The 22,099-nt window shown below is 37.9% G+C and overlaps 1 protein-coding gene across 1 annotated transcript in view; it reads left to right on the top strand.

Moving 5' to 3' along the window:
- LOC114135329 (plexin-A2-like) overlaps positions 1–22,099 on the top strand; it is an 87,707-nt gene that overhangs the window by 19,671 nt on the left and 45,937 nt on the right. The window contains exon 4 of the mRNA XM_028002540.1: positions 9,726–9,860. Within this exon, the coding sequence (XP_027858341.1) occupies positions 9,726–9,860 (135 nt within the window). The remainder of the gene's footprint in view (positions 1–9,725; positions 9,861–22,099) is intronic.

The following is a 22,099-nucleotide window of genomic DNA, read 5'->3' as shown; positions in this document are numbered from 1 at the left end:
ACAAGTTAACAAATGTGTATAATTTGATACTTAAAATTAATTGAAAATGCCTCTGCTGTGACTCAATTTAAAAATTGCTGTATTAAACATTAGAAATATTTTTCAGTTAATATAGAAATGCTCATCACACAGACACATCTGTTGCCTCATTTGTATCTCACATTCTCTGATGTCACATGATTCTTAATCCATTAACTGTAATTAATGCAATAATCCTCTTAATTATGATCTATTTAGCATAACTGGATATGTCAAGAACATTACGATGATTATGTCGGGACATTATTCATTTGCACAAAGATGCTGCTACCAGACAATTCAGATATGTTTTTGCATCCTTCAGACAGTGACAAATTGATGTAAATCTCTGTGTATGGCCACTTGAGCCAAATCCAAAGTGCATAAATGTTCATTTATTCCTTTCTTTTAATTAAATGTAAGAGGTCATTATGCACCTGTAAAAACATTTGTAAAATTATGTTCTTTCAGGATTTATCATTAAAAGTGACTGCATTTACAACTTCTGAGATTTAAAACATTATTTCTAATGTCTTCCTATACATTTAAATACATAGCTCCAGGCAGGTGTGGAGACAACTTGCTGTTCTTAATGAAAATGCAATGAGTTAAAAGTGTTTTCTTCTTTCTTTCAACTTTATTTTTCACTTCATCAAAGGTGTGAAAGAATAAATCTGCGGCAAAGCTCAGAGGAGTAATGAGCACTTCTTTTTTATTACTTAAAACCCATTTTATTTCTTTGGTGCAGACCTCAGCTAATGACCCCAAATTATTTTTTGAGACATGCTGTGTTATAAAGTAGAAATGCTCTTTGTAAAAGTACTATAACCCCTTAAACTTTTTTATGTTTTGTCATGTTACAATGCGAACTTAAAATGGAGGAGAAAATTATATTTGGTTTCGATATTATTTTTTTTCAAATAAAAATCTGAAATCTGAGTCAGTACTTTGTAGAACCACCACTTGCATAAATTATAGCTTAAAGTTTTCTGCAATATGTCTCTACCACCTTTACACGACCGAGGTTTGTAGGCGGACCAGAGTTTGCTTTTGTCCGACTCAGAGTTTCACTCCTCCCCAAACGAACCAGACTTTCCAGCCAGAAACAGAATAAACAAGGTTGATGTGACTGCGTTCTTAAATGCTAAAATCAGTATGCATAGTCTCAACGCCTGGAGACATTTATTTCTACACAAACTCTTATGGTGAGTTTGAAACTCATTCACATTCATTGATTCAATAATATGAGGCAAGCAAACGAAGCAAGGCCATCAAGCTATCGTGTAGTTGATGAGCTCTCTCCATGAGGCTGATAAAGCTGATTCAGCTCATTGTCCACCATGGTCATTCCAAGTGCATCCTGTTTGGCTTTATTACGGTCAAGCTTCTATAAGAGTCAGTTTTGCATCGGTACTAACTTTAAAGGATGCTGGGCCCTGCTTATTGCACAGAGGAACTGCATGCAGCTGACTTAGGAAATGTGTGAGAGGACTGTTGTGACATTAGCCTGGGGGTTTCAGTCTTATGAGAAGCAATCTGTCTGACACACAAGAAGCACACATACACACAGGTCCAGACTAGGGGCACAGATAGCATCACTGCAGCTCTTTCTTTTGATGAGCCATTGGGGAATAAGACAAGATAGCCTGACAGTGGGAAAGGAAGAGAAGGAGAGACGAGGAAGTGTAAGGCAAAGTCAGTCTAATGGCCAAGGGAAAAGAAGAGAAACAACAAATACCAAAGAAGAAAGACAGAGAAAAAAATGTAATGTGACAAAAAATTGAAGCAGAAAAATAGTTAGTGCAAAAAAAAAATCTTGACTTACTATGAACTCTCAAAGAGACCGGTAAGTGAGCACAGCAAGGCATCCATCATGTCTGTAGTTGAGTCCAGAGTTTAAAGGCCAGAGTTACAGTCATTACACAGACTGAATGAGCAGCTATGATCTCAAACTCCCAAGAGCCTCCATGGAGCACAGGGTCACTTCTCCAATCCTATTCCATCACACCCAAATGGACAGGTTCAGTGGAAATGGGGCATGACTATAAATGCCATCAGCAGATCATGTTAGTAGCAAAGGTCAGGTCTGTCACTGCAAAGGTGTCGGCAGGGTGAAAGGTCACAAGGACAACCCACAGACTTACCGACTGAGGTTGGTGCAACATATGGATGCACTCATTGGCAGCTCCTGATTAGACTGCTCATGTTTCTGATAAAACAGGACATTTCTATCATCATGTGACACCGCTTTGTAGCCTCAGGTGGTTCATTTAAACTGAGTAGTTTTATCCTACTGGGTAACTCTGGGTTGAAAACAGAAGGAGCTTTTGCAGCTTGCATGCACTAATAAGGTAAAAAGTAATTATTTTCCACTGTTGTGTATTTAAATGGATTTCAGTAGGATGAATGCATTCAGTACCACATTTCCACATCATAGGAAAAACCCAACGTGAGCACCTTATTCAATTGTGTGACTTCAAGTTGTTAATTTATTGCAATACTGATGCACATCTGAATGCAGTATTGTGGCATTCATTTACGGTTAAAAAACAACAACTTATGTGACAATATGCTTTTGGAACTGCCATATCTGCTCTTGATAAAGCACACGAGGGTAGATCATTTTTCACAAAACTGGACATTTGGTTCAATAGTAAACTCCCTGGGAAAAGTGTAATGTGTGGGTTTTAAAGTGAGATAACACATATTACGATGGTTATGAAAGTAACTAAAACATGAAAATGAAGAGATTGAGTTAGTCATATATGTTTGGCTGCAAACAGATCAGATTCCTCTGTAAAGCAGGGCATTATGCCAAATTATTCCACTGCTATATGTGTTTGGGTAATTTCTGAAGTCACAGAAAGGAACTTACATTAAGTTGATGTCAAATAAATGAAATGTCAAGTATTTTTGAACCAAGCATTGTTCAGCTTCTACACCATCCCACTAACACATCTATGTTGCATAAATTTCTAATTACTTAATGTCATACATCCTACTACTGTATTTGTATGTAGGATATTAAGCTTTTTTCCCTCATGCAAATAAGCAGCAGACACACTATGATGACATTATGCATTTTTGTTGAAAGCCCTGTGGCAGGTTTAAACAAACAAGCCCTGTGGCAGCTTCAAACACATTACATTTGCTGAGTAGAATTGATTTTCTGCAGAGCTCTGTTGTGCTCTGAAGAACTACAATACCACACTGGAAGAGGATGCTGCTCTGACACGGGGAGTGCTTTTAAATATTGTGCAATTTGGGCCAAAATGGTCCCTGCTTTTAGCAATAATTACAAGGTTTTAAGTGCATCAGAGTTAAGGAGCACAACAATGATGTCATAGCTGCTGGTGTTTATAATAAACAAAAAGACAACACCAAATTTCATGAATACATGCCTCAAGACTATTTGAGTAAAGTTACTCTTAGAGTCACAGGTTAGTAAGTACTTAGTCTTTGCACATAAAATTAGAAGAAAGCTATCACGAAGGAAGAAGCAGTGTTGAACAATATAAAAACCTCCCACCGCCTTATCTCTGTGGTTCTAGCGACTCGGCTACCATATTTGCCTTGAAATGACTGGAAATGTTAAGCTTATGGCAAATAAAGCCTTGGTCAAATTCTCTCATGTGCAAATAGTGGCTTTATTATGGCTTATTGAGAGCGTTAAGCGGGTGGGGAAATTCTCTGGTGCACTGCTAAATAACTTGAACTTTTCAAAGTCACGGTTTGTAATGGCGTGGTCTGGGAAGGGGAGATTTGATTCGATGATTGAAATCACTAGAATGGGCTTTCAAAGCAAGGAAAGAGTAGGTGTGTTTGAGGCTAAACTGAAAGGATTTTCATAACTGCATGAGCTGGACCTGAGGGTAAAACTCTGCAGAGTGGATTGTCATTGGATGTCTTAGTGCAGCTGAAATTGTAAAAGGTATTAGAGAGGCAATTTTGTGATAACACAGGGAGGTGTCCATCTTTCTGCTTTTCATGACCGACTTTAATTGAGCTGCTCCATCTTTTCCCCTCCAACACTTTGTCCTCTTTTTTTCCTTCTCTTGCTTTTCTTTCTACTGTTTGCTCACACAAATGAAAATACACAAGAGAACTGTGACGGCACTGCGGTAAGGAAAATGAAGACCATACGGGTGCCATGAATTGTTCCACTGTCCCCCTCCCACTGCTTTTGTTGGTGGGCCATGAGAACCGGACAAACAATGGGAATGATTTCAGGGATAGCGTGCAGCATGGAGGAGGAGAGGAAACAGAAAGCAGGAAATCATGTCCTGAAGGAGATAGAAAAGAAGTGGATATGCACAGATGGAGAGGAGACTGTGGTCAAGTTGCAAAAACAGTAAAATGAAGATTGGAGGCTTGCCATGCAGCTGAAGGCCAGGGTGGAGGGAAATTTAGGTTTCTGCAGGTTCTGTAACTTTTTAAGTCAAACTTTCACACACACACACACACATACACACACATGCTACGTTTTACTAATACATCATGTCTCATAGCAATGATCAATATCTCTCTCTTTGCCGAGTCCGATGATACAGATCTCCACATCAGCGATGCTCTCTGTTGTCATTAAATGCTAACTGCTGCTCAGCTCGGTCCTGGGCCATGCTTCATTAGCATTCACAGAGGCATCATGAATATATGGGTTAATCAATGCACACTCTCCTGGGTTGTCAGCCGCAATCGGACCATATGCACAGCCACTCAAGCTTAAAGGTGAACAGTTGTTGGACCCTTATGTTCCTGAGTGCCCTGTGTCATCGTAGAGATTCAAGCCTGCAAGCGACCTCTCTGAAGTCTGCTCCAAAGTCTGCTTTCCTGACATTCCATATCTATCTTCTTTAGATCTAGTCTTGCATGTAGTTTCATTCTGCAGCCTGTCTGTAAGCCATACAAGATGTAGTGCTAAACTTTAGATATTCATGAAAAGCTTTTAGTTTAGCTCAAATGTGTTGTATCTTTCATTTAGGCATACCAATGAATTTTCAGAATAGTAACAGAAATTTACTGTAGAAAAAAGCACATAGACTCTGCCATGTCCGATTTAAAGTATTGCAGACATAAAGGTCTTGAGGGACAGATGAAACCTTGTCAGCGTGGCAGATTGGGAATGAATCATTGAACAGATTGCTGCTTGCCTCCTAGGTCATCATCCATATGTTTAGGTTAACTGGACATAGATTGGCCAGCGATGCAAGACATGGACTATGTCTCTTGAATTTAAACTGCCTTTAACCCATAAACAAAGTCATCTACACAGTTTTTTAACTGTGGTAAGAAAAGACAGACCTTTATATGCAAACATCCCTAGCTTATAAATCATCGTTTATAATCCATCCCATATGTAAACAGTCACCGCAGAGACGTCTTGGTAGGCGACTCCATCATAGAAGGTCTGGCAGAGCCAACCAGACTCGAGCCAAGTCATATCTTAGAAGTCATTTCTTGTTTTCTTTGGCTCTCGTGGGATTAGACTGTGCTTAAGATGCAAAGCCATCCATGAGAAAGGAAGGCTGTTTTTCTTAAGCACAGGCTCAGGTTGCATATTTGTTTGGGGAAGCCAAACTGTTGTTTATAACCACCACAGGTCCTGCAAGATAATTTAAGCAGCAGGACGGATATTGCTGCTGTTGGGTTACATATTTTCGAGTTAAATATATGTCCTTTTTTCCTGTTTGATGCTGGGAAAAAGGAATTAAATTAAAGACACACAGATGGTCAAATAAGTGTGTACTAAAACAGTTTCAATACAAGTCTTATTTCATATGGAAGGGACAGCACAGGGAAGTCTACAGTAGAAGATTTCTGAAAGTAAAAATCTGGACATTAGGCTCCTGTTCAAATAAAAGCTCCCTGTGCACTGTTATGCAGTGTAGCTGAGGTAGATGAGTAGTATTTTTATATTAAAAAATGTTTAGCTAAGAATTATTTTAGATTGGTATGACTGTCACATGACCGGAAAAGCTGGGCTGTTTATTAGGTACAACTGTTTTAATGCTTGTTATCACAAATAGTTATTCAGCTATTTACATTGAAGAACACTTGATAAGATCTGAAGATAAACACCTGGAGAACATTTTTATAGATAAGAGGAAAAGTGATTTTGAATCTGGAATTACTTTTGTGGAAACTGCTGATTTAGTGGGATTTTAATCAACTGCCATCTATGTAATTTAAAGAGAAATGTCAGGAAAGGGGAAATATCCAGTGAGCAACAGTTTTGTTAATAAAAATGCCCTAAAGATGTCAGAGGTCAGAGGAAAATGTGCAGGCTGGTTTGAGATGATAAAATGGCAGCAGTGGATTTCACACAAACTCTCTAAAATTGGACAACAACAGATTGGAAAAATGTTGCCTGGTCTGATAAGACTCAACTTCAGCTGTGATAGTCGAGTCATAATATGACATAGACAACATAACTGTAAATATTGAACCATTCTGTCTGGTGTCAACATTGTAGACTTGTGCTGTTGGCTCAACAGTGCAGCGGATAATTTCTGTGGCACCACTTGGGCACGATTAGAACCAATTACAAGTAATGTAAACATCACAATCTATTAGGGCATTGTTCCTGACCATGTCTATCCTTTTATAACCACGGTGCACTCATCCTCTAGTGGCTACTTCTGGCTGAATGATGCACCTTTTCACAAAGCTCAAATCATGTCAAGCTGGTTTCTTGAGCATGAAAATGGGTTTACTGTAATCCAATGGCCTCCACAGTCACCAGATCTCAATAGAGCATGTTTGGGATTACTTGAACATTGAGATTCACTTAATGCAGCGAAGTCCAAGCCCAGACTTAAAGAGCTTCTTTACTGCAACTTTAAAACTACAAAGCCCTGTTTCCAATGATGTTCAAGAAAGCAATTTTTTTTCCATTGACAACATATCCCAAATAATTACAGCACATATTGTTGTAACAGAAATAAAATATATTAAGCTATTTCAATGTTTAGAAATCAATTAATCTCATAAATCCTTAAAGTCTGAAAACTACACTAAGTAGTCTACTTACTAATTATAGAAAGAATACATTTTTTAACAGGGCAGGTGGGAGTAATCGACCCATCAAACACAGGTAACTCACAACTATACCAAATTTTATCACGATTTAATTTATTCTATTTGCTTAGTGAATAAGATGCTGATTCTGGGTGCAAAAACGTGAAAAACTTATTATGCAGCTAATACATCTTAGTGACTTGGCCAACATTTATTGTTTCATGTTTGGTCTGTCCTTTTAATAATACAGCACACCCAAAGGTGGTCCAAATAAGCCATCATGTTTACAGTTTGCAATTACAAATTTTATGAGTGCAACCAACAGGAGAGTGAGTTCCTTTACTTTAATTATTTTTTTGTTTGCAACTCCTGTCTTGTGTGTACGTGGGCAACTATGTGTGTCACCTTCAACAAGCAGGCTCATTATAAAACTAATTAAACCCGCCTTACTCTCATTATAAAGCTGTAGGGCTTAAGGAGACCTGGTCCTCCCAGAAGGCGTCCACCTGGTCAGCCCCGTTTCAGATAATAAAACCATGTGTGAATGCGCTGAAATCAAACCACTCGGATCAGTCATGATGGGGCAATATTTGTCAGAGCTCATTTTAGCACCTCTATCCCTTGGCCACTCTCATGATATTCCTGCCAAAATGCCACAAAGCTCAATATATCTGTCCTCTTTGTGTGTGTGCGTGCGTTTCCCTTTTTTATACTTAAACATTGTTTTCCAGCAGAAATGCTTACATTCTCATGTGCTATTTATGAACAGAAGAGTGTGGGAAAGCATATTGAAATCTGTGTGTATGTGGGATTCCAAAAAGGAAAAGAGAATCAAGACCTCTAATGAGAGTATTATATTTTAAGTATCGTTTGCAACAAAAATATGCATGGTAATAAGCCAACAAACAATCTTGAAAGGATAGTGCCCTCTACATGATCTAAAAACAACAAAAAAAAGGTCCTGTCACTATTGCGGCTGGGTGGTATTGGATGAAAAACTGCAGCTATGTCCTAACGTTACTTCTATTTCTATCCTCCTTTCCACCTGATCTAAAACACACAGCTTTTAGCAAACATATCCCCCTCTCTGTTTTTCATTCCTGGCTGCCTGGGCTGACTGTTGGTGAGGCGCAACTGCCTGGAAGGTGGAGCCGTGATTGATTGATGAAGTTTTGGTGCCTGGGGGATCCAATCATGTAATCAGTTTGTATTGATTGACTGTCCCCACTGAGAGAATGCTGAGGCTCTGCCATATTGTGCGAGCTAGACCTGGCAAACGCTCAAAATCATCTGCAGTCAAATTTGATTTGGGTGCCGAGGCCACGTGCTCAGACTCATGCTGGGAAGATGTGGCATAATCACGCTGTAGTCGTTTGAGAACAATTCCACAATTCTCCACTCCGTGTCTTCATGATCTTGCATTTCTTTTAATTATTATGATTGGGAAATTAATTCAGCTTTACTATAATTGCATCACACAGCAAATGATCCACTTTCAATGGAATTTAAAAGGAGCTTCAGCTTGGGTTTGCATTGCTAATAACGGTTGTTTCTTGCTGTGTTTGCTTTTATTCCGACTTTGCTGCCTCTTTCCCACTTTTGATTTTTACTTAGGGTGTCAAGTTATTATTAATATTGATGCAGTTTACATTATTCCTGGAGAGATAAACATAGGTTTTGTGATTGCAAATACAGGCATTTTTCTGGAAATAAGATTAAGGACTGTTGTAAAGAAATGCACATAGAAAAAAGTAGAAACCAGATGAAAAGCAGAAACACTTTCATTATGCAGAAACTAGTACGTAAATGTAGTTCTACAAAAATAAGCTGCCTATTGACAGAGTGTGCATCAGCGACAGACTTTGAACAAAGGCTCACCTGCTTATTATTTTGCTTATCTGAAACAGCACACATTGTTTGTCAAAGTGGAAAGGAAAAGTGAAAACCTTTTACCGTTTGGCATCTGTTATGTTTGCAGTCAAAAGAAATTCTGTTTAAAAGCCATGAATTCACAAGGAACTGTTTGAGTGCAATGGAAATTGTGGCAAAGCTGGGAGGCAAACATCTTGGAAATTTTCTTAATTTGGTTTTTGAAAGGTGATAAAAAGATAAACATAATTTTTAATCTATAAGAATCCAGCCTGAATAGATCCAAGGTTCTGTAAATCATCTACTCATTTGATGGAGAAATGCACAGCACATGTATGGGACATGGTCCCAATACGCAGACAAAATGCACTTAGCTATTTGCTCATGATTGAGGAATAGATGGCCTCAATGGTATAAAATCTGGTCGTTTTATCAAATTTATGTTGCATATGGGTTTTTTCTAATTTTATTTAAAATCCCTTCAAGGGTCAACCTCAGCATTGTAAATTATATTGTATTTTTATGTTTTTACTATATTTGACATCTCCACTGGAGGATAATTAATTTATAGCTGTGCAGCTGTGATCGGATGAACCTCTTTGGGAATAAAGAAAAAGGTTTGATGTATAAATTGTTAAAAATGTCATAAACAGACAAGCTTAATTCATTGATCTATACTTTTCTTTCTTGTAGGTGAACATTTTTGCTCACGATAGTGAAAGCAATCTTCATTTTCTTGTTAATTGTAAAGGTTAAATTTGTTTTTTACTGATAAAAAATAAATAGTATCTCTTTGTTTCTGCTTGTTGACGTCTCTTTAGATCAGGGTGGACGGCGCTCAGGAGGGAGGAGTGCTGTATGAGACGCTGACTGTGATGAAGGACAGCAGCTCAGTCCTACGGGACATGGCCTTTTCCCTGGACAGGAACTCTCTGTATGTCATGTCTGACTATCAGGTGAGGAAACACCCTTATTTTGGAGCTTCTGTCAGAAGAGCTGCTGAGCAGGGTGGGGATGTAGCGACAGGCGAAAGCCTGAGATCTGAAGGACGCCTGCGGGTTCAAGTCACTTTGAGAGCGAACCCTCAGCATGCTGATGTGCCCTTGTTGGAGCCTATTAAGAATTGGATTAATTTATTTTTGCTAATGTATTAAGGTTACAGATCTAAATTTATATAAATAATATATCTATTGTAACTTGTTTATTTATTTGTTTTGTTTAGACCCTCCTCCTTATCAGGTGGCCTCCTGCTGTGATTAGGCAGCGGAAGCAGCTGCTGCAGGGCATCTGATTGTTTGGTTAAGGAGCGAGGGGTGAAATAGTTTTTCCACTTGTTACGGCTACTCTTGGATTTTAACAAAAATCAAAAATCAAAAGGTGCCAGAGTAGTTTCTAGGAGGAGGGTTTTCCGACTCATCCAAAACTAAGCACTCGCAGAAAGTTTTCTGGTGGCAAACGCACCAAATAAAGTTTAATTTTACATTTTTTGGAAAGTCAACTCGGAGAGTGTTTCTGTTATTTTTGTACATTGAGAAAGTCACCGTTTGCCACCAGAAAACTTTCCGCGAGTGCTTTGTTTTGGATGAGTCGGAAAACCCTCCTCCTAGAAACTACTCTGGCACCTTTTGATTTTTGCTAAAATCCAAGAGTAGCCGTAACAGCCCTTGAGCGAGTCGTTGAATGCATAGCATGGAAATTTGGAGCTGAAACTTTCATTTGATGTGAAATTATTTTTTATTTGTAAAATTTTCTTGGTGTTGGGTTAGAGAAACTGATAAAATGACGCATTAGCTGAGGCACAAAAATAAATAACTCTTCTTTTTGAGGGATTTGCTTGGATTGAACTTATCAGGATGCTGCACATAAGGCTGCTTGCTTTGTTCTGCATAAATAATAATTCCTGCTGGAGCAAGTATTTACAGTTTAAAAATTAGCAGCTAACACAATTTCAAATCAAAAACAGCAATAAATGACTAATGAATATTATATTTTTTGGAATACAACCAAATGATCATGGCTTATCGCCAAAACACAGAGAGGAAATTCAAATTCACGTCTACAGAGGGATTGTTAAATATGTAGGCTGTGTGTAAGGGGATGGACCATTGCTCTAATTACTTATCCAAGCGAATAAACTTACAGTGCGTGCATCTTTTGTGAGCACTCCTGACACACAAACCGTGGAAAGCCACTGAAGGTTTTTTTTCCTGGATGAATGTGCCCCCCTATTGCGCTCTTCACTTGGCCCGCCATCACAGAGGCAAATAGTTGTTGCTGGACGGTATTCTCTGCACTCATTGCGGATAAGAGAGAACATTGGTAATCACTTTCAACTCCCATCAAGTGATTATTTTGGCGCAATGGCCTGCCACTGTGAAATGGGATTAGGTTTCACTGTGGCCAGAAAAAGCCCCTATCACTGCTCTCTGCTGGAATCTACCGAAGCAGAGTCACAGGACGGAGAGCCAAAGGCCAGCAGGGGCAATCGCGGCAGCACCAGTTATTACAGGGTGGCTCACTCTTTTCAAGAGCATGAAAATGAACTTTAAAAGCCATCTATCTTTAAAAGTATGACGTTTAAGGGAACAAGGAATGTCATCAAGGAAGGAGGCGGGAGAATAAAGACAGTACTGTGTGGAGCACCATTTTCTAAAACAAATCAAGGCACTTCTTGTGTTTGTGATTGACTGGAAGAGACACAGCATCATTTATTGATGAGCTCTGGTTGTTCAAGGAGAGATGCGAGCTTCTTTCAAGGAGATTTCCAGCTACTTTCTCCCCTCACATCTCCCTCAGTGGTGCATAATAACCAAGCAGGAAACCAGAATCCCAGCTTGACCGAGCTTTTTCTCTCAATATTAGAACAGCTTTGGCTTTGTAGCCCTCACAAGCTTTGAGGAAAGTAAAGCCTTCCTCTGTTTGTCTCCATCTCCATCTTTGCCCGAGCGCTCCCCGAAAGACTTTCCCGCAGCGCTGGTAAGGAATCCCCCCCAAGAGACAGAGCTTCACTTACAGATTTCCCACATTTTCAGTGGATCCCAGTTATGAAGGATTTTCAGATTGGTGGAAACCACACAATGCAGCCCTGATGAGGAATGAGGAATGAGGCACATAAAGATTTGGCTGAGATCAGCCAACTCATGTGGAATGACAATAAGGCTTGCCATCTACTCTCGGTTTGAAACACGCAGGGTTAGCATGATGATGAAGAGTGAGGCAAAATAAAGGCAAATCACAGTATTTATGTGTGGATATAAGTGTTTTTCTTAAAGACCATTTGGGAGCAATGTTTGATGTGAAACAGGTTTCACAGCCATCTTAGTTTTTTTTCACTCACTATGTGTCTTTAGTTTGATCATTCTTTAGTACAGTAATGCTTATAATCCAAACACATGACTCACAGAGTTTTCTTCCTCTGTCTGTGAACTGATGGCTAAGGCCTTCAGCCTTGGAGTAAACACAAAGCTGCTGCAAGTTTTTTCCAGGGAAATCCCTCAGAGTGCCTCTCAAGAAAATGCTAAATCATTCCTTGAAACCCCCACCATGCACATCTTTGTTTCTCTCCACCTCCCTCTTTTTTCTCTATACTATTTTTTTTTTTATTAACTCTGAGTGTTACCTTTACACACTTCCTGCCAGATGAGTTGTGTAAAGTGTCTGAATTATGTTTCAAATGAAATGAATGTTGTTCATTTTATTTGACCAACATTCATGTGAGGTAAGACACTGTATGGCTAGATTCTTCAAAGTTTTCAAAAGACTTTTGCCTTAATTTCCATTTAAACCCAACTTCTTCATTGCTAACGCTCAGTCATAAAAATTTCAATTTGACTGAACAAAATAACAGCACATTAAGCTGCTATGTTTGCTTAGTGTTTGCAAAGTTTGGTGCTTTCCAACTCACAGATTGAGAAAGAGATGAGGATAGTTTCTATCATTCCAGTCCCGTTCCTGGTTAGTTTTATGTCCCTGTGGTTTATTTGTCATATTTTACCAAGATTTATTTGTTTACAGTTTATAGGATTTTTGCTGTTTTCTGGAGTTTGTGGGTTAGATTTTGCAGTAACATGTTTTGTCTGTAGCGGTCAACCATTGTTGTTGCGCAACACCCCCCCCCCTCCTTTCTGTCTCTACTCTCTCACTCTCGTACTTCCTCTTCTGAGAGGGGAGATGTGCTACCAGCTCTCCGTCTAACGGGTCCGTTGAGTTTCCTAAATCTGCTGGGATTTACCCTGTCCAGAACTGAAGTAAACTCTGTTTAAGCTGGTTTCGAGAAACGATTCGCCTGGTTATCTGACGGCCTACATCCAGGTGTCCCACCCTTCTTCCCCCTGTGAATTAGCCAGACTGAGCAGCCTACAGCCAACTAGTTTCACAGAGCACACCTGTTAACGGTCGCTCGTTCTCTATTTTGCAACTTGCATTTGTTATTGAACCAGGTAGGTTTTAGTGACTCGGGCGAGTCCCAAGGATGAGGTTTTAAATATGGGCTACCAGCAACCTAAAAACATTTTCCACCTCTTCCTCTCCAGAATCAAACATCACAGCTATTTTACAACCATCAAAGAACTTTAAGGTGACTCATTAACTGAATGTCCACAACATCTTTTAGATTTTCTTTATGCTAAATATTTTATTAGTAAGGCATTTTTGCAAGGGTCAGTACAGCTTAATTCAGTAGCAGAAATAATCAAATAAGTAAAATCAGTCATCTAGTCTATCTTTCCCTACTGCTGATACTGAGAACTAAAAAAGGGAACCTTTGAGAGAGACGGACGGAGTTTGGCGTTTCGAACCCCAGACCTGGCTTGATGATGAAGAAGGTGTGGCAGCAGGAGGAAGATGTTGATCGGCGAAGGCCAGGATCTCCGCAGGTCTGATGAGCCTCCTCTCCGCATGGATGCTGAGGTCACACAGGACTTGGTGCTGGCAGGAAAAAAGGCACCAGTTCTTCTTCCTTGTCTTTGTCTTCATCTTTGTCTTTGGGGTCAGAACCCAGCCGATGAGAGAAGTGCGATTCGAAGCCACAGATTGTGGGCCAGACGGGTTGGTCTCCATGTGCAGGACAGTCTCCGGCTCCGTGGCCCCGGCTCTTCTTCAGCTGCAGAGTTCTTTGTCCATCTCGATCTTGGCTCGAAGCTGCCCGGAGGATCCAACGAACGGTTCCTCTTTTGCACCCACCTTATATAGGGTTCATCTGTCTGCTTAGACAGATGATCTCATATCCGTCACTGTCTTAAGAGACATCATGTCATGATGTCTGTGCCAATGTCTCAGGGCTGCTCAACCTCCTGTTTCCATATAAGGTGCTGATCATCTCTGCTCTCCTGTTAGTTCCCCTTTTTCCCTTCCTGTCACCTTTCACCTACCATCTACCTCCAACATATCAGTGATGTTTAATTGCAGTTTTATAACCTTTTACACCATTTCAAGTTCAATGTCAAAATCACATTTATATCACATTTATTTTCTTTAGCTTCTCTGATTTAGCATTCATTTATAATTTTATAACCATAACTTATTAATTATTCTTATTATAATCTTAATGTGAGTTATTACAGATGTTTTCTGAAAAGAAACCAAGAATAATCTATTATTCTAATTATTTGATACCAAAGTTACATTTGCTTGTTTTTCTTATAAGTGTTCTCACAAATATAAGTGTAAGTATTATTACAAGTAAATCAATATTAATATAAGTATTTTACTTTGAATCTAATCAAATTACTCAAAATGTTTAGATTTAATTTTTTAAAACTTTCATGCTTTAAAATAGTCTCAACTATTTTTATAAATCTGCAGGCTGGAAACTTCCTCTTTTTCCAGGAAACCTGCTTTTCCTGTTTAATGACTCTCTCTGACTGACTATGATTTTTTATGATTAGATAGAAAAAAGTAGAATTAAAGCAAAGTTTGCATGAGACAAAAACAACACACACAACTAGATTTATTTTATTGACACTTAAGTCTACTGTTGGGCCTTGATATCACTTGAGTGATTCATTTTAAAGATAACTTTATTTATTATTACTGTTAAACTAACTTTATTGACACTTAAGTCTACTGTTGGGCCCTGATGTCACTTAAGTGATTCATTTTAAAGATAACTTTATTTATTATTACTGTTAAACTAAAATCTCCAGCATGGGGAAGTGGGATGAGCTCGGATTTTCTTGACACCATGAGCGAATAATTAGCCCCCCATCATCAAAAATAATCACAATATATCACCAGTAATAAGTATTAGTGCATTTAGTGGATTATAATAAAATATCCAATAATTATCTAAGTAGATCTTCCACAGTATGTTAGCTTCAGTTGTTATGAAAGTGTTACATATATCAAACATAACTTAAAACGGAATTTGACTTCACAATGTAACACCTTCTCTTTAAGATGCTCCTTCTCTTTCTGACACTCAGCCTTCAGCATGTCATCACAACAATGCTTCTCATCCAATTTACAACCTTTCTTAGGAGCACTGGACTGAGAAGTAGTTCCTATCATAAGCTCAGCAGATGTGCAGTTCCACCAACTGTTTCCAAATTTCTGCTGCTGCCAATCTCAAGTAGCTGTGTGGGGGATATGAATCTAAAAAAAAGGAGATTTTACATAAACTTCCCATATGCGATGGTATCATTACGCCATTGCGATCTTTAGTAGAGACAGGAATGGAGGGAGGGAATGGAGGGAGTTAAATATGGGTTGTCCTGGTAGGAAATTTGTGAAAAGCCTACAAAATAGAGATTGAGGCAGGAGCTCCTCCTCCAGGCAGACATGGGACCTACCTTTGTGGTTGTTAATGTTCTTCACAGTGAACCACAATGACTCTGTAGTGTTCATATGCCATGTAATCCCAGTATTCTGTGCCTCTCTAGATCTGGGCATGGCCACATGTCTGTCTCCTGGCAGTTTCATGGGTTTTTTCTCATGTTAAATCACCACCTATCACACTGATGCTGCAATCTTCTGTTTGTGTTTCTAATTGTACTATTAATATATTTATACTGAATTTAGCTACACATTCATATTTGTGTTTAAATTGTCAAGACATTAGCAGTTCAGTTAGCTCAGTTCCAGTATCTCCTGACTAAATAAGGCCCTCTTTCTGTTTGATTGACCATATAATATACTGTATATATATAATATATATTTTGCAATTTCCATCTCAAATAAAAGAATATGCCACATAAACACTTTAAGTGTTTCCTTTTTTCTTTTCCAATGTCCTTAGGTTTGAATAATTGAAAAAATAACAGGCTTATTGGTGCAGTTGGCAGGAAATCGCTAACAGTGACATTTTCATTTTTTCTCTTTCTGTGCTTCTAAAGTTTCCTTCTACTCCACTAATCTTACGCTTTCTTTTATATGTTGTCTTTTAGGCTGTGGTTTCCGAAAAGTTGCTTGCTCTGTAGCAAAGCAGTATTTGCAATTAAATTATTATTATTTGTGGCATTACTTACATTCCTAATTTGTGGGCAGTTTCTTTTGTCCTTTCCTGACTCATTTCTGCTGCTTTTATTTGATAATGTTTTAGCATTAGTAATCTCACTTATTACCTTGAGGCCCTTTGGTAAAGGCTTGTGCTGAAGTGAACATTTTTGCCAATTAAGTTGTAGAGCTGCTGATTCTAATTTCAAACATTAAGCTCTTATTGGTGACCAGTGCCGCTGACCTTATCTTGGTTTAATAAGCCCAATAATTCCAAGCAATTTTGCAGGTGTTTAAAAGATGCTTTTTAACTGAATTACATTTGCCAGGATTAATTTAAATGTGGTAATGTGGTATATGCTAGATTTTTGTAAAGCAACATGAAGATCAGAACTCAGCTCTTCACCCTTAAACAAAAAGACATATTCCTTCACACAATCTTGTTTTTGTAAAGTTGTTATCTCATTTGGTTTTCCTTCAGTGGTTTATACTCTTTTTGAATTGTGACATTAAAAACAAGGAAACCTAAGATTCATGCACATGCAGAATCTATCTCTAACCAGACTGAAAAACTTTGCTAGTGGGACCTGGAGAAGAGACTAAGTATTAACAGATTGTTCTAAATTTCTGGCTCACGTTGTTTGTTTTCTAAGCTTCAGGTTTTCAAAGTCTGTCAGAGGAAACAGCCAACATGCCATTCTCCATCTGCACATCTAAACACAACCAAGCATTTATCTGTAGGAAATAAAGCATGAGTTTACTTGTTGTCTTTCTGATGTCTTGATGATGATGATGCGTATTTTACCTCAGTTTTCCATTATTTACCTTTCTACCAGTTTTGCAACACCCATCTGATCTTACAGCATGAATATCACTTCTGGGAAATTTTATTTAACATGTAATGTATTGTGCAAAAATAAGCTTGCGATTTACATCTTGTACCTCAAAGTGTTTCTCTATGTCACGTTTTGTTGAAATGCATTTTCACTGCTACCCATTTTATTTATTCCCATGTGTGTTGAAGGAGAGATACTTCACAAGATCTGAATTTTTGAGCTTCATATTATATTATAATATTATTTCCTACCCAACAATATAGTTATTATCATGCAGTAGTTATCATGCTATTTAAGGAGATATTTAAATATCAAAAATACTTGAATGGTTTTATAAGTCTTATTAAACCTAGAGAAATAGCTGTTCCTCTTGAGAGCATATTTGATTGTCATTAGGTCAACGTGTGCATGAACGCCATGACAGTCCAGCTGTGAAAACTTTCTGCTTTTATGGATGCAAGACTATTGATGATTTTGCTGCAAAGTAACGTCTTAATTTTTATGGATGATGATGCATGTTTTTCAGTTTTGCATATTCTGATACATTTTAGCAAAGTTTTTCTAACACCGTTTCCAAAAATATACAGCTGTGCACAAGAACATTCATTTTAGAAATGTTAGAAAAGCAATCTTTACATGTTCTGCATTAAAATAACTTAATTTAATCTGAGACACAGTTTCCATCATGGGGAGTCCTGATATGACCTGAAATACTCAGTTGACACATGACACATGACATGTTATTTTAAAGGATTTTCCATAGCAGACTGAGGGTATAGGATTTCAAAATTGCAGAGCTCCAAAGGCCTCTACATTCATCTGGCCTCATTTATAAACTTTCAGTTTATCCGGATAAAAGGGAAAAGTGGTGGCAAACTGTAGATCATAGGGTCACACATTACTTTGTAAATGGTCCAGATGTTGTGAATAATACTTTTTCTCATTCAAAAAGCTACAAATTAAATGTAATGCTGTGCTTTTCCAGCTCTGCTGTGAATGACACTGCCAGCAATTATTTTATAGGAAGCAGCCTGATGATTTTTCTGTTCTGTATTTGCTTTAAATGATTAGTTTCTACAAGAACAAAAATCTCCAAACAAAAGTTAAATAGATGTTAAATATTTTGTGTAGTCATGAATGATTTACAGTGCATTTACATAAATAGATACAGTGCAATAAATATTAATGAAGGGAAAAGTTTTTGAACTGAAAATGTGAAAAGACAGCAGTGTGCATATACATTCTGTTGTGTAGTGGAAATACTGCAACCATTACAATAAACTATTACACCATCTTTTAATTAAAGCTAATGTTATGAGTATTTACACATACTGTTATTTGCATTACTGTGTTAAGCGTCTACATTTCCCAATGCTTTTTTTGATTTTGCTTCTCGGAGGCCATATTTTCTTACAATCTTAAAGTAATCTTGATCAATCTTCAGGTGTCTAAAGGCTCTTAAATATTTCTCTTTGACCCTCTGCTCCTTTTTCACTCCACCATTCAATTATCCTGATCACAATGCTGTATTGTTCATTATGTGCCTAAAAATTTACAAAGTGTTAAAGTTCCATGCTTAAAACTATCTACTACAAAAGCTATATTTAAAAGTCAAGATTTTTATGGACAATATACATCTAATTCTCCAAAATTCTTGTTAGTGTATATATAGTATTTTATGCCAAACATAGCTGAATTGTCATTTTGTAAACAGATTCAGCTAAATAAATAAAACAAAGTGTCTTTGTGAAAAACCTATTTTTAAAACTGATTAAGTGAAATTGTGGTTCACAGTTTCGGTGCTTAGAGTGAGGTTGTCTTTGAAAGGTCTGTTTGGAAATTAGGTTGCATGCTAAACTTAAGACTTTTAATTCTTTAGAAAATGAGTGATAGTATCAAGAAGACTTCCAATGCAGCTCAAACATTTAACTACACTTTCGACTGAAATACTTTTTGTTTTCATCCACCATAATACAATATTTTTTTTATCCATTTAAATAAACTAAAAAAAACCTCACCTAGGTGTTATTGCTGCAATACACAACTTAAAATAGATGAAATTACTTCTTAATGAATCACATGAATTTGCCTTTAACTCTGAGTACCAGAGAAGGGTCCTATTTTAACATTTCTACCTTTGGAGCCCAGAGACGGGTCGACTGACCTGAAGGATTTTAGCTAGATTTTAGCATCCTATAAGCAGTTTTGCATGATTTTCCACTCCTCCTTTCTGGCCTGACGGTCAATGGCCACGTTTACAATTGAAGAAGGGATGCTAATTTGAGCCATCAGAATCGTCAGTTTGGACTCAGGTCTTTTGACCCTCTTTCGGGACTTCAGGGGAGAGGTCGAAACCCTGGTATTTAAGTTCAAGTTCATGTTTTGAATATACTTGCCTGATTTACAGTCTTTTTTGTGGGTCTAAATTTAATTCTAAGTCTAAACTTACGTAGATCACTTTTGTAATGGGCAGTTTTACTGGGTCTAAATTAGAACTACAAATAGATGTACCATTGACTATCTGATTGACATCTAACAGTAGATTCAAAATTGAAATCAAAACTATGGCTCAGTGGATAGATTTCTATAACCTGAAATTAATTTTTATTTGTGTTCTGATCATTTTAAATCATCAAAGGGCTTCTCTCCAAAGCCCTATGAGCTGTTGCTCTTTCTTTTTCCTTCTCCTCAGCATGAAACACAGGTATGTTTTACATGTAAATTGCAAACAATTCATAGATGTGGGACATTTTTCTCACTGTAGCATACTGATCTTTAAGAGTAAGGGGCATGAACCAGGTGTGGTATTCATTTGCATCAAAACCGTGGACTGTTTGTTGCACCTCCTTGGTAACATCATAATAGTTGAAGCCATAACAGCTGCTGGATCTGATAAGCATTGCAGCCGAGGTATGAGTGTTATAATAATTTACTTGGTTTGGACAAGTTGAGGCCTTTGTATGAAGCCAACTTAGGCAGTTCTGCTTCAAATTCACCTGGGAGTAATCTATCCAGATGTGCACCAGAAGAAGTTAATATTGCTTCCACTGTTCCTCACCCAGGACCTTGTCATGCTGCCAACATGATAATAAACCACTACAACCTCTCTATGAAAGTTGTGAGAACCTTCACTATTAAGCACAATGTTGAGCTCACTCTGATCTGGGCATAAAAAGACCTCTTTAAAACCTTCTGCACAATCTATAGTCTGTTTTTTTTAACATTATAGTGTTCTTAATCTTTCTGAAGGGGTTCTAAGGAGGCATTTCTGGGTTTATTTCAGTAAGCTCTTGCTCAAAACTGATCCACAAAGCAAATACTGCTTTACATTTAGAGCAAGCATTGTATTCTTTGTAAGGTACCAGAAAGCAGATCCATTCTTCTCTCTTTGTAAAGGTCATGCTGTCTGCAATTCACAGACCAACAATGTTAGTTTGGATGAGCTCTGGACCACAACTCTTCATGGATTACAGCCCTCGGCCCCTCCCACACTGCTAAATCATTTTGCTAATGGAATGCCACGAATGGGTTCTGAACTGCTGTTTTAAAAAAAGGACAGTTATTTGTAGGGAGCAACAGATAATCCATTTTGCCTACACAGACCTGAGAGAGCACCCACTTATGCTATCAAGTGCACCGGAGACACTCTAATCCATAATCCACTCTTCATTTCTGATTGCTTACATCAGGAAATTGCTTGCGTCATATGTACAGACCCAGAATAATAACCAAGTAGAAACCAGGCATGCTCAGGCTGCTTCTCCAAATGGCTTGGTATGCAGGGATGGTGTAACAGCAAGGACTTCAAGCAGTTAATTGAGAGCTAATGCTTTGCCAGACGGGTATGCAAGTATGTGGCTATCTACAGGATAAGATTGTGTTCTTTTGTGTGTACTGAAACATAGTTAAAAGCTCACATGCTAGGTTTTGTTTAGATGTTTTTCCATGTGCTAGAGCAAATGAAAATAGAAAGTGGGTGTAAGATGTTGTAGCTGCAGTTTTTTCTCAACACACCGATATAGAATTATGTACTTCTTTAAAAAATAAAGTGTTGGTAAATGTTGCACAGTAGGCTAATCTTATCCTACCTTGGCATACTTGCCAAAGAAATATTCAATAGTGAGATATTAAGAGTTCTGTTACAGTCTAAAAACACTAAGATAAGTTCTTCTTTAGCTACTCAATACAACAAACTACTGTGGCCCAAGTCCAAAGGTACAATCCCAGATCTCCCACTTAAAAATGTCATTGTCCAAATGACCTAAACAAAGATGTATTTTGGTTTTGGAGTTCTAGTTTTCTCTGCCATTAATCCACTTCCAGAATGAAGCTGATTCTGGATACCAGTTTGGAAGAAGTAATTGTAACAGCTACTCATCACTTAGAATGAAAAGAAAAAAGTTTCATTAAATAAAACTGAACTCCAGCATATGGTTATACAGGAAACATTTGGAGCCACATAGTGTTTAAATTTCCTTATGTGCTGGTCCTAAACTTGTGCTATTTAATGTTTGTTGCAAGTTGTATGCTATTCATACAAAGTGCAGATTCATTAGATAAAGCTTTTTTAGCATCTCTCTGACAAATCTAAGGGTGCACCAATTTATCAGTGCAGATTTCTTAATTTTGGGAGATCGGTGATCAGCCAATCCATACATGTGAAACCGATCTCATCTGTCTCAGCAAGGGTACAAAACTCGCCCACTGTCCTCTTCTGCTCTCTTGTGAGAGGGCTGATGAACAGACCAGCCCAACTGGTCATGTCTGCACATTTACAAACATGACCATTTGCATTTAACAATAGTCACCCAACTGTTGCCAAGTCAGCAAGTTTCTTGCTATATTTAGCAACATTTAAAACAAAAAAAAATGGTATTGACCAAAATCAAAATTGACAGGTCAGGCTTTTTAAAAGACCAGTGATCAGA

This window comes from Xiphophorus couchianus, chromosome 20, assembly GCF_001444195.1.
Source record: "Xiphophorus couchianus chromosome 20, X_couchianus-1.0, whole genome shotgun sequence".
Lineage (NCBI taxonomy): Eukaryota > Metazoa > Chordata > Actinopteri > Cyprinodontiformes > Poeciliidae > Xiphophorus > Xiphophorus couchianus.
This window is presented reverse-complemented; position numbering and strand designations above follow the sequence as displayed.